This window comes from Panulirus ornatus, chromosome 3 (assembly GCF_036320965.1).
Source record: "Panulirus ornatus isolate Po-2019 chromosome 3, ASM3632096v1, whole genome shotgun sequence".
Classification (NCBI taxonomy): domain Eukaryota; kingdom Metazoa; phylum Arthropoda; class Malacostraca; order Decapoda; family Palinuridae; genus Panulirus; species Panulirus ornatus.
In genome coordinates, this window is record NC_092226.1 from 65,347,791 (window position 1) to 65,360,290 (window position 12,500).

A 12,500-nucleotide genomic window follows, 5' to 3' on the forward strand; every position below is an offset into this window, starting at 1 on the left:
CATGAACCATTAACATCTCAAACTAGCACAACCACAATTACCACCGTCTTAAACTAGCATAACCACTATCACCACCATCTTAAACTAGCACAACCACTATTACCACCTCTTAAACCAGCACAACCACCATCACCACCATCTTAACTAGCAAAACCACAATTACCACCGTCTTAAACTAGCACAACCACTATTGCCACCATCTTAACTAGCACAACCACCATTACCACCGTCTTAAACTAGCACAACCACCATTACCACCGTCTTAAACAGGCACAACCACCATTACCACCGTCTTAAACAAGCACAACCACCATTACCACCGTCTTAAACTAGCACAACCACCATTACCACCGTCTTAAACTAGCACAACCACCATTACCACCAATGACGGCAGCAGGAGTGGTGGCAGTGTTGGCAGAACAACAGATGTCGGCAACACCTGTCAGCCTTACACTGTTGGTACTGCTGCCACCGTCAATCAACGCAGGTGTTGTGACACAGGAGCAGGAGAGACAGACGGGTATGTTCCTCCCACCCGTCACAAGACGGACGGGTATGTTCCTCTCCCCCGTCACAAGACGGACGGGTATGTTCCTCCCCCCGTCACAAGACGGACGGGTATGTTCCTCTCCCCCGTCACAAGACGGACGGGTATGTTCCTCCCCCGTCACAAGACGGACGGGTATGTTCCTCCCCCGTCACAAGACGGACGGGTATGTTCCTCCCACCCGTCACAAGACGGACGGGTATGTTCCTCTCCCCCGTCACAAGACGGACGGGTATGTTCCTCCCCCGTCACAAGACGGACGGGTATGTTCCTCTCCCCCCGTCACAAGACGGACGGGTATGTTCCTCCCCCGTCACAAGACGGACGGGTATGTTCCTCTCCCCCCGTCACAAGACGGACGGGTATGTTCCTACCCCCCGTCACAAGACGGACGGGTATGTTCCTCCCCCGTCACAAGACGGACGGGTATGTTCCTCTCCCCCCGTCACAAGACGGACGGGTATGTTCCTACCCCCCGTCACAAGACGGACGGGTATGTTCCTCCCCCGTCACAAGACGGACGGGTATGTTCCTCTCCCCCCGTCACAAGACGGACGGGTATGTTCCTCCCCCGTCACAAGACGGACGGGTATGTTCCTCCCCCCGTCACAAGACGGACGGGTATGTTCCTCCCCCCGTCACAAGACGGACGGGTATGTTCCTCCCCCCGTCACAAGACGGACGGGTATGTTCCTCCCCCGTCACAAGACGGACGGGTATGTTCCTCCCCCCGTCACAAGACGGACGGGTATGTTCCTCCCCCCGTCACAAGACGGACGGGTATGTTCCTCCCCCCGTCACAAGACGGACGGGTATGTTCCTCCCCCCGTCACAAGACGGACGGGTATGTTCCTCCCCCCGTCACAAGACGGACGGGTATGTTCCTCCCCCCGTCACAAGACGGACGGGTATGTTCCTCACCCCCGTCACAAGACGGACGGGTATGTTCCTCCCCCCCGTCACAAGACGGACGGGTATGTTCCTCCCCCCCGTCACAAGACGGACGGGTATGTTCCTCACCCCCGTCACAAGACGGACGGGTATGTTCCTCCCCCCCGTCACAAGACGGACGGGTATGTTCCTCCCCCCCGTCACAAGACGGACGGGTATGTTCCTCACCCCCGTCACAAGACGGACGGGTATGTTCCTCACCCCCGTCACAAAAATCCTGCCACACACACACACACACACACACACCACCGTTCTCCTGGTCATACCTCCTCTACCACAAATGTTCATCTGTCCTCTTCTTCCTTGTGCCACCTGTCGCCCCAACTGTTCCCATGCCATTCACACACCTGCCCCTATCATTTCTCTACCACGTCCTACACCTGCTTTTCACATCTGTGTGCTCTCTCTCTCTCTCTCTCTCTCTCTCTCTCTCTCTCTCTCTCTCTCTCTCTCTCTCTCTCTACCCTCAGTACATTTTCCCCCCAAGTTCTATAACTGATGTTAACAAGTGTCCTGTTTACTATACCGGTAAAAAAAAAAAAAAAATACATGTATATCGTCCCTCCACTGTGCTAACTCGAACACACACCTGTGCCTCTGAACCGCACCTGTATCTCCAGCATTGCACGTCATACAATCACGAGCCACGACTGTGGCTACTGTACCGCCATTCCCTTCTTGAGCGGAAGAGGAGGTGCGATGCGACACCCTAGTACCAAAGGGAGATGGTGCAGAGCAAGGTTGGCGCTGGTAGGTAAGGACGAGAGAGAGAGAGAGAGAGAGAGAGAGAGAGAGAGAGAGAGAGAGAGAGAGAGAGAGAGAGAGAGAGAGAGAGAGAGAGAGAGAGAGACACTGTGGGCGAGGCAAGGGGGACAAACCAAAGCTTTTCCCATGGGTTGATCATCATCATCATCAAACCGTAGTAAGTTAAAGAATAACTTTATCAGGCGAAGGCACTCTCGAGTGGGGGAGGGAAGGGTTGGGAGTCTTTTAAGAACAGGAAGGAATATATGAGGAGCGAAACAATAAACCTAAAAAGTGTTTGCAAAGTGATGGATGAGGTTCAACCAGTAAGAGGAAGGTGGGAGGGGAAAGGGAGAAGGTTTGGAAGGCATAAAAATGAAGAGAAACCAACATAATCAGGTTCGTATAGAGCAACTTGACCCATATAAGACCGTGGACCAGATGAGGTCTTCCCCATATGTGCTGAAGGAATGCGCTCGTGCACTTGCTAGCCTTCTCGAAATACTGTTCAATGGGGGGATGACACTGGACGAAGTGCTTAGTTCCAAAGACGTGGGAGTGGGCGAATGTCGTGCCTGCCTTTGAGAAAGGCGGCCGCGAAATCGAACCGAAACCACAGGGCCTGATTATGACTGACGAATGTGATTTGCCAGAGTCCGGAGGAGATGAATGTGACCGCAACCCAGTGACTACATACAAAAGTAGTACCTTCTCAACTGGGTGACGAAAAGGTCCTCTCCGCAGAGAGGTCCTGCGTGGCAAACCCGCCACACAACAACATGGCGGGCTCGTAGGTCCCAGACCAAAAGAGATGGCTGGGTAATACTGTCTGCTCCTAAACTGTCAGAAAAGGATTTGACATCCCACAGCCTCACTGAGAGCTGATTCAAGAAGCTTGAGCTACGAGGGGCGAAGAACTCCTCTCCTGCCCTGAGGATTTACCCGTGAGGTAGGGGAATAAAAGCCGCAGGTACGAGGCACATGAGAAAAAATATGAGTCGAGGTTCCAAAAGGAGTGCCACAAGGCTCGCTCTTGAACCCACCGCCGTTCCCCGGCGGTATGTGAGTGACTGGCCAGGAAGACCTGGCTCCTCGCACGACGATCGATGTCAAGGTCATGGGAGAAATAAGAAATGAACACGACTGCATGAGCTAACAGAGAGGGAGGGGAGGATGGATGGACCTGAAGGACACGTTCCAAAGTTGAGTCAGATAAACGGATGACGAGATTCAATCCCCAGGTAAGTGCAAGGTCATGAGGATGGGACACAGCAAGACGAATGGTACACACCGGGATAGAAAACTACAGGAGGTCGATGTGTCTGAAGAGGGCCAGGGTTCGACACGGGTACCATATCTGTCGCTGGAGCTTCACATTTGCAGAACCTGAGACAGGAGTCAACTATCTACTGGCACCATAGCAAAATCGCGATTCCGCGTGGATGAGGAAAGGTTTGAGAAGCCATTCGCACCATAGGCCGACGCTGGATCATATCTCTCCAGTCTGGTTACCGCTCCTTAAGAACGACATGACTGTGTGAAGGTCCAGAGAAGAGCAAAGCAGGATGGTACCGGAATTAAAAGAGAACTGAGCCACACTGAGAGGTTGAAGGATACAAAAGCTGTCCACATCAGAGACGGGAGAGGGGCTACCTGCTAACAGCATTTACAGTTTCCTGGATCAACTGGACGACGTTGTGAGAGTAAACAACAGCTCTTGACGAGGTGCCGTAACACACAAGTCACCAGAGGACATGATCAGAAGCGGGGAAGAAGGATTGGTCGAGAAGGACGTCAAGAAATCCCGGCTCGCTGTAAGGCTGGTGGACGGTTGGCACGGTCGGAGGAAGGAGGCGGTGTATGCCAGCCAGCTTAGTAGGATTCAGTGAGTCTTCTTGATGACACACAGTGCACGAGAGACGTGGGACCTCCGAGTGTACAACACCTCCCTCCCCCGTAATGTACCAATGGGTCATTACACACAGATACAGACACACACACACCATCCAGGACTTGATGGCAATGCACCTCCACCCCTTGAGCAGGTCGGCTCGGCCCTGCGGTGCGATGGCCTGGCATACGACCTGACGTCTTGCCCTTGCTCAAGGGAAGGGGGGAGTCTCTTTGAAGTCCCAACTTTGAGGATAATAATCACTACTTCCTCGCCCGGCTGGTCGGCCCAGCTGCTACACAAGACAGCAGCGGACGCCCACAACACATTCTTCCCCTCCCCACTCTGTCTCTCTCTCCCCTCCCCTCCTCAAGACAATCCACTACCACCACCTTCCCCCCCAACCTTCACAAGACCTATAGCTTTTCCCTCCCCTTCCGCTGAACAACTTCCCCGTAGCTACGGCGACCGCCACCGTGGTCAAGGGTGCGCGCCGTATGCAAATGAGCTACGACAGGTTGAGGTGCGTGGGGGAGTGGGGTGGGGGGGAGGGCGTAGTGTGCGTGTGTGTGTGTGTGTGTGTGTGTGTGTGTGTGTGTGTGTGTGTGTGTGTGTGTGGAGCAGCCCTAGGGAGGAGGAGGAGGAGCAAGGGAGTAGGGGAGAAGGACTGGCCTCCCTAAAATAGAAGACGGTGTCCACCACCAACATACTCTCGCAAACGACATTCCACACTCCCATAATCAGGACCATCTGTGACACACAGCCTCCCTCTCTCTCTCTCTCTCTCTCTCTCTCTCCCCTCACCGTCTTCGTTGTTCACCATGTTCCCCGACGTATCCGGCCCTCATTGCAGGCTTATCCGGCCGTTGTTCGTGCGCAGCGATCGCATATCTAACCGTTCCACTCAACCATTTCTGTTAAAAGTGTAACCTGTTGGTCTAGGCCTAGAATGGTCTCCCATAAGTCGTGTGTGAGGTGCGTACACTCAGCACGACTGGTACGACGGTACGAACCTCAAGCACGACGGTGCGACCCTTGAGCACAAAGATATATGACCCCCTGACCACGACGGTACGACCCTTCGAGCACGACGGTAGGGTTCCAGAACACGACGGTAGGACGACCCTTGAGCACGACGGTACGACCCTTTGAGCACAAAGCTATATGACCCCCTGACCACGACGGTACGACCCTTCGAGCACGACGGTAGGGTTCCAGAACACGACGGTAGGACGACCCTTGAGCACGACGGTACGACCCTTTGAGCACAAAGCTATATGACCCCCTGACCACGACGGTACGACCCTTCGAGCACGACGGTAGGGTTCCAGAACACGACGGTAGGACGACCCTTGAGCACGACGGTACGGTTCCAGAACACGACGGTAGGACGACCCTTGAGCACGACGGTACGACCCTTTGAGTACGACGGTATGGTTCCAGAACACGACGGTAGGACGACCCTTGAGCACGACGGTACGACCCTTTGAGCACGACGGTACGGTTCCAGAACACGACGGTAGGACGACCCTTGAGCACGACGGTACGACCCTTTGAGCACGACGGTACGGTTCCAGAACACGACGGTAGGACGACCCTTGAGCACGACGGTACGACCCTTTGAGCACGACGGTCCGGTTCCAGAACACGGCGGTAGTCCGACCCTTGAGCACGACGGTAGTCCGACCCTTTGAGCACGACGGTACGGTTCCAGAACACGACGGTAGTCCGACCCTTGAGCACGACGGTACGCCCCTTTGAGCACGACGGTCCGGTTCCAGAACACGACGGTAGGACGACCCTTGAGCACGACGGTACGACCCTTTGAGCAAGATGGTAGGGTCCTAGAACACGACGATACGAACCTTGAGCACGACGGTACGACCCTTGGGGAAGCTGTCGTGGCCTCTAGCCTCACCAGTGCTTCCAGCGTCATCACAAACAGACTACTGTAACCTCAGACGTATCCAAACTGACCCCTTAATATGAAGCGGTCGCCAGTTTACCTAGCCAGTACCTCTAAAACCATTCCTCTAGACACAAGAGAAAGTCGCCTATATTTCATGAAACTACAAGAAAGACGAGAGAAAAAAAAAATAGTAATGGTTTTACGATAAGCAAATAAATAAATATATAAATACAAAATAAAAAATAATAAAAAAAACGGGCGAGTTATTACAAAAAAAAACCGATTCGATGTACCTTGCGTCAGTGGAGAGAGAGAGAGAGATAGATAGATAGATAGATAGATAGATAGAGAGAGAGAGAGAGAGAGAGAGAGAGAGAGAGAGAGAGAGAGAGAGAGAGAGAGAGATCGCACGGTGCGTACCTGCAGGTACACGGGGTAGTGGTACGGAGGGAAGTAGAAGGGCACGGTGGTGCTGGAGCGGGATAAGAATGTCATGGGATTCACCAGGTGGGTAGGTAGGTAGGTGCGACACTCTCACGGTATACCTCGGGAATGCAATCTCAAAGAGGAACAGGGTGGTGCGGTGAGCTTAACACTGTCTACACACCACCTTACTGTCTTGGAAAAGACGAAGGGAAAAGGATAAAAATAAACACTCCTGCTGCTGCCGCCACTCCTCCACCCTCTTACGATGAGTAACAGGGAGGCAAACGATGATGTGGTGGTGGCGAGAGAGAGAGAGAGAGAGAGAGAGAGAGAGAGAGAGAGAGAGAGAGAGAGAGAGAGAGAGAGAGAGAGAGAGGGAGGACTGGGCGCTTAGTACAATTGGCAGCGTTATGGATGGCCATAAGGCGAGGGTGAGTTAATACCAGAGTGATGTAGCTTAGCAGTTATGGAGGAGTTTCTCTCTCTCTCTCTCTCTCTCTCTCTCTCTCTCTCTCTCTCTCTCTCTCTCTCTCTCTTCTTTCCTGCCTTAAGAGAGGCAGGCACCCTAGGGGACATGAGGTAAGGAAGGAGTACTGCCCACGCATCTCCTACGTGTTGCAAAAGGCGACTAGGAGAGAGGCGGGAGCAGGGTGTGTGTGTGTGTGTGTGTGTGTGTGTGTGTGTGTGTGTGTGTGTGTGTGTGTGTGTGTGTGTAAGGACAGCCTAGAAATCCTCCCCTCATGTATTATCGCTTTCTAAAAATACGAACACACGATACGGTTAAACACAGTCGAGGGAACAAGGCAAATGAAATCCACTAATTGCCCTCCATGTTAACAGGCACTTCCTCCGTGGAGCGACTGTGCTTCTGCCGTTAAGGTATGCTTAGTACACCACCTTAATTACATACTATGGATACTATGTACTACCTAGTGCAACCCTCAAGTACATTCCGTGGACGCTATGAACTCGCAGTTCAAACCTTAAGTACATTCTAAGTCCATCAATAACTCGCAGTTCAAGCCTTAAGTCCATCAATAACTCGCAGTTCAAGCCTTAAGTCCATCAATAACTCGCAGTTCAAACTTTAAAGTCCATCAATAACTCGCAGTTCAAGCCTTAAGTCCATCAATAACTCGCAGTTCAAACTTTAAAGTCCATCAATAACTCGCAGTTCAAGCCTTAAGTCCACCAATAACTCGCAGTTCAAGCCTTAAGTCCATCAATAACTCGCAGTTCAAACCTTAAGTCCATCAATAACTCGCAGTTCAAGCCTTAAGTCCATCAATAACTCGCAGTTCAAGCCTTAAGTCCATCAATAACTCGCAGTTCAAGCCTTAAGTCCATCAATAACTCGCAGTTCAAACCTTAAGTCCATCAATAACTCGCAGTTCAAACCTTAAGTCCATCAATAACTCGCAGTTCAAACCTTAAGTCCATCAATAACTCGCAGTTCAAACCTTAAGTCCATCAATAACTCGCAGTTCAAACCTTAAGTCCATCAATAACTCGCAGTTCAAACCTTAAGTCCATCAATAACTCGCAGTTCAAGCCTTAAATACATCAATAACTCGCAGTTCAAACCTTAAGTCCATCAATAACTCGCAGTTCAAACCTTAAGTCCATCAATAACTCGCAGTTCAAACCTTAAGTCCATCAATAACTCGCAGTTCAAGCCTTAAATACATCAATAACTTGCAGTTCAAGCCTTAAGTCCATCAAAAACTCGCAGTTCAAACCTTAAGTACACCGTAAGAGCAGCATTTCCATTCTAGTTCAACCCCCCAAGTATATTCCAAGGACGCTGCGTACCCCGTGCCTCAAACACAAGAGGAGCCAAACTCACTCTTACGTACTTACAGTAACGCCCTGGACCATAAAACTCTTACCCTCCCCCCTCAAGAAAAAAAATACATTCAAAGAAAAAAACTTTTGAAGTTCCTTACCTTCCGTCCATGTCCAATACGTCAAATCCTTCCAAGAGCATGTTCTATACACCACTTCCAAGGACGGCACACATATATACACACACGCACATATAATCATATATATATACAGGGAATACAGGCACAGCACAAGACCCCCACCCCGCTACCGGTACGCTTCAACACTCGAGACACAGACCGAGCAGGACCTTGACGCACGACATAGCGAGGAGTGACTGGTGGGTAACGAAGGAGCAGCGGCAGGTCCCCCTAAGGTTGGGCTAGACGCCGCCCCACTCTCAACCAGCCGGGCTAACCCTGCAAACTGGGCTAGTCCAGATCTCCAGATCCAGGCCAAACGACGAGGGAGGAGGAGGAGGAGGAGCAGGAGGAGGAGGAGGAGGAGGAGGAGGGGGGGGTTAGGGTAGGTTGGTAGGTTCCTCCTCCCTCAGGTCTCCTGCACCGCCCACCACCAACACTCTACCACCGCCAGTGGCCACTACCTCCTCCTACCTACCTACCTCCTTCCCCGCCAACAGCATTGAAGTCGCCAGGCATCCAAAACCTTCGCGGGCCATCAAACGCTGACATTATTATTTTTTTTTCTGTCTTCGCCAGTTCCTGCGATCCCCCCCTCCCACCCGGACGTCTCCCTTCCCCCTCCTCCTCCCTCCTCCTCCTCCTCCCTACCCCCAACACCTCCTCCACTTTCTCCCGTTACCAAGTCTAAATCTTCTCCTTTACCTTGATGGACCCGTGCACCACCCACCCATCCACCCACCATCACCAACGGGTAATCCCACTGGGTTACCTACCTCCCAACAGCCAGCCAAGGCGCCTCGCAAGACGTGATCCCAAAGTTACCCAGACTCCCAACATCCCCCGCCAACAAATGGACCCACAGTTACCAAAACCCCAACAACCTTCTCCAACATACACCAGCAGCGGACGTCAACGGTCGCTACAGAACCATTCCATCGTCACGCAGCCGAAACAATCAGACTGGCCGACCTCATTACTAACCCCCCCGGACTCCGTCCCTCCCTCCAACACACACACACACACACACCCTCCCTCACCCACCCAGCACTACCACCAGTGTGATTGACTGGGGTCCCCCCTGTCTAATCTATCGCTGCATCACCGTCATTATCAGGGGCCTGCCTACTCGCAGGCCCCTGGTGCTAACGGGAAGCACCCACCCCTCGCCACACACACGGCGGCCCCCCTCCACAACCTCCTCCCTCCTCCTGCGTGGAGTTTGTGGCCAGCCCAGGAATGCCTGCTGGCCGCCGGAGGAACCCGAAGACGCCAGCGAGCACGATGATGCATGCCGCCCTTAGGGGAGACGACCACGCCCACAGCCCGGCCTCGGGCAGGAGCGCCTCCCTAAGGGTGATATGAAGAAGAAGAACCCCTCCAGACCCAACAGTGACTTACAAGGGTGGTGCCTGCTCTCAGACGTCGTGGGGAGCTGGGGGGCGAATAGACGTGCTCAAGGGGGTGTCGTGTGGGGTCGTACCGTGGTAGTGCCGCTCAGGGGTAAGCGAGCTGTCGTGCTCAGGTGGGTAACTGTTTATGGTAATGGCTACGAGTCAGCTGTGGTGACGAGGTACAGGGAAGGAGGAGGAGGAGGTGTGTGTGTGTGTGTGTGTGGACGTAGGTAGGTAGGTAGGAGGGGGCGTGGGGAGAGCGGCGAGGAGGAGGAGGAGTTGAACCAGAGCAGCAGCAGCAGCTTCTCCTCCTGACGGACGATAAAAGACGTGATGAGCAATACCGTTACAGCCTCGGCGACCCGCTCGCCGCCTCCCGTGGTAGACTAAGCACAAACGCTGGACATGAGGGAGTGGGGAACGAAGAACCTACACACCCACACACACACACACACACACCCATGCTCATAGCAGCAGCTGGTCAAACCCACCCATCACCCACCCAACAATCGTCACACCCATGGCTCATAGCAGCAGCTCGTCCAACCCACCCATCACCCACCCACCCACCGTCACACGAGGCTGAACCATGTGGTGAACGCTATAGTTTATGGATATGATTCAATAACCTTTCGCGCTCATATAACTTGATCTAAAAAAAAAAACATACTGGAAGACAATGGCACAATAACACGACACAGACAGCCAATACATGTGATACGACCTCCCCCCCCACCCCTACCCCACCCCACATACACACCCTTCTCCCCACCTCCACCCCACCCCGCCCTGAACTCTCTCTCCTCAACGTCCCTGACATTTGACGTGGGCTGGGAGGGTCGGGGGGCACCCACCAACTGATGGCTACGAGACCCTGGCACAAGTGAACGCACACCTGACGACCGGGGAACCAGTGGTTCGTTAACGGACCACCACACCTGCAGCCTAACGGCCATCTCCGACCCAACCACGTAACAAGCCAGGTTGCTAACACCTAAACTACCTCAAAAAGCGACCGTCTGGTTCACCTCCGTACCCAATAAATGAACTGAGGGACATCACCAACTACCCAACAAACCCACTCAACTGGTTATCATACCCTTTAACTACCCACCGCTATTGGCTACCCACCCTGGAATGTACTATACTGGCTCTGGCAAACGAACTGTCGGTCTGCCATCTAAAACGCCCAGGACAACGACTGGTTCACTGTGCTGTTCAGCAGCAGGAGCAGCAGCCTCCACCTCGCCCAGCTACGAACGTAAGAGAACATGGGCAGCTCCTTCCTAAAACATCTCCCTTAAGTCACCAGACGAGCCGTGTGGTGGCGATACATAACCCCCCATCAACACTCACAAACTCACCCGCATCGTATCCACTTAAAACTACATAACAACCCAACCAGCCGCCCTTATCGACGCGGCCAAACGACCTGAGGAGGTCACTTAGCCATTTAGTTATACACTGCTAATGACACCCATTACCTTCCGTCCCTCCTGACTACCAATTAAGATACCGCTACGTACACTCTCCTACAGATCCCTTCCACCTGACCTGACCTTGACACGTCCACCCTCCCATCTATTTCCCAACTTGCGACTCTCTTCTTCACCGGGGTAAGTTTACAATGGCGATTGGGTTCCAGCTCTCAATGTTCCGTTTTCGGGGGGGACTTTCCAATGCCTCAGTGCGTCGTCTCAACTGCTAATGTTGTCGTATACTCGGTACCTTTTCCCTCCTACCTCCTTCTTGGCCAGAGGGTACGACGGGAGTAATTCTGGCAAGGCATGGCCAATGCTGATGAACTCGTGTAAACAGACAAAAGACATTCCCCCTTCCTTCCCCAGGCCTCGCAACTCAAAAAAAAAGGGCATACGACCCGACACGAAGAAGTCTCGGAGCTTCGTGCGTTTCGTAAGAACCCACACGAAACTTTCAGAGCCTCGCGAGTTTCGTATATGAACCCACACGAAACTTTCAGAGCCTCGCGAGTTTCGTATATGAACCCACACGAAACTCGTACAGTCCCGTTCGTTTTGCTCAACCGTCCCATGAGAGGCGACTGACAACACTCTGTATTAATACAGGCCAGGATGTTAGAGAGAGAGAGAGAGAGAGAGAGAGAGAGAGAGAGAGAGAGAGAGAGAGAGAGAGAGAGAGAGAGAGAGAGAGAGAGAGAGGGCGTACGGAGGAGGGGGAGAAGAGAGAGGAGCTGCTGCCATAATGGAATTGCGTCAGTCTCCGGGGTATACAGGCAACGCCCTCCCACAGGCCGCCCCTCGGTGCAGGTGGGAGATGTGACTGTAGTCATAAGCGGTGTGGTATGGCTGATGATGAATGTGGTGGTGGTGGTGGCGGTCACTAGCAGTGGTGGTGGTGGTAACTAGCAGTGGTGGTGGTGGTGGCGGTCACTAGCAGTGATGGTGGTGGTAACTAGCAGCAGTGGTGGTGGTGGCGGTAACTAGCAGTGGTGGTGGTGGTAGTCACTAGCAGTGGTGGTGGTGGCGTGCTAACTAGCAGTGGTAGTGGTAGTCACTAGCAGGGTGGTGGTAGCCACTAGCAGCAGTGGTAGTGGTGGTAACTAGCAGCAGCGGTAGTGGTGGTAACTAGCAGTGGTGGTGGTGGTGGCGGTAACTAGCAGTGGTGGTGGCGGTAACTAGCAGCAGTGGTAGTG

At 53.0% G+C, this 12,500-nt stretch overlaps 1 protein-coding gene across 44 annotated transcripts in view; it reads right to left on the minus strand.

Annotated features, from left to right (window-relative positions):
* Window positions 1-12,500, minus strand: part of LOC139762916 (CUGBP Elav-like family member 1) — a 464,351-nt gene that overhangs the window by 448,401 nt on the left and 3,450 nt on the right. For 4 of the 44 annotated variants that reach the window (XM_071688372.1, XM_071688317.1, XM_071688271.1 and 1 more), the window contains exon 1: window positions 8,415-8,726. The exons of the other annotated variants lie outside the window; for them this stretch is intronic. In XM_071688372.1, coding sequence (XP_071544473.1) covers window positions 8,415-8,455 — 41 coding nt within the window. In that variant the 5' untranslated portion in view covers window positions 8,456-8,726. Of the gene's footprint in view, window positions 1-8,414; window positions 8,727-12,500 lie in introns of those variants that run through there. 44 annotated transcript variants of the gene reach the window in all.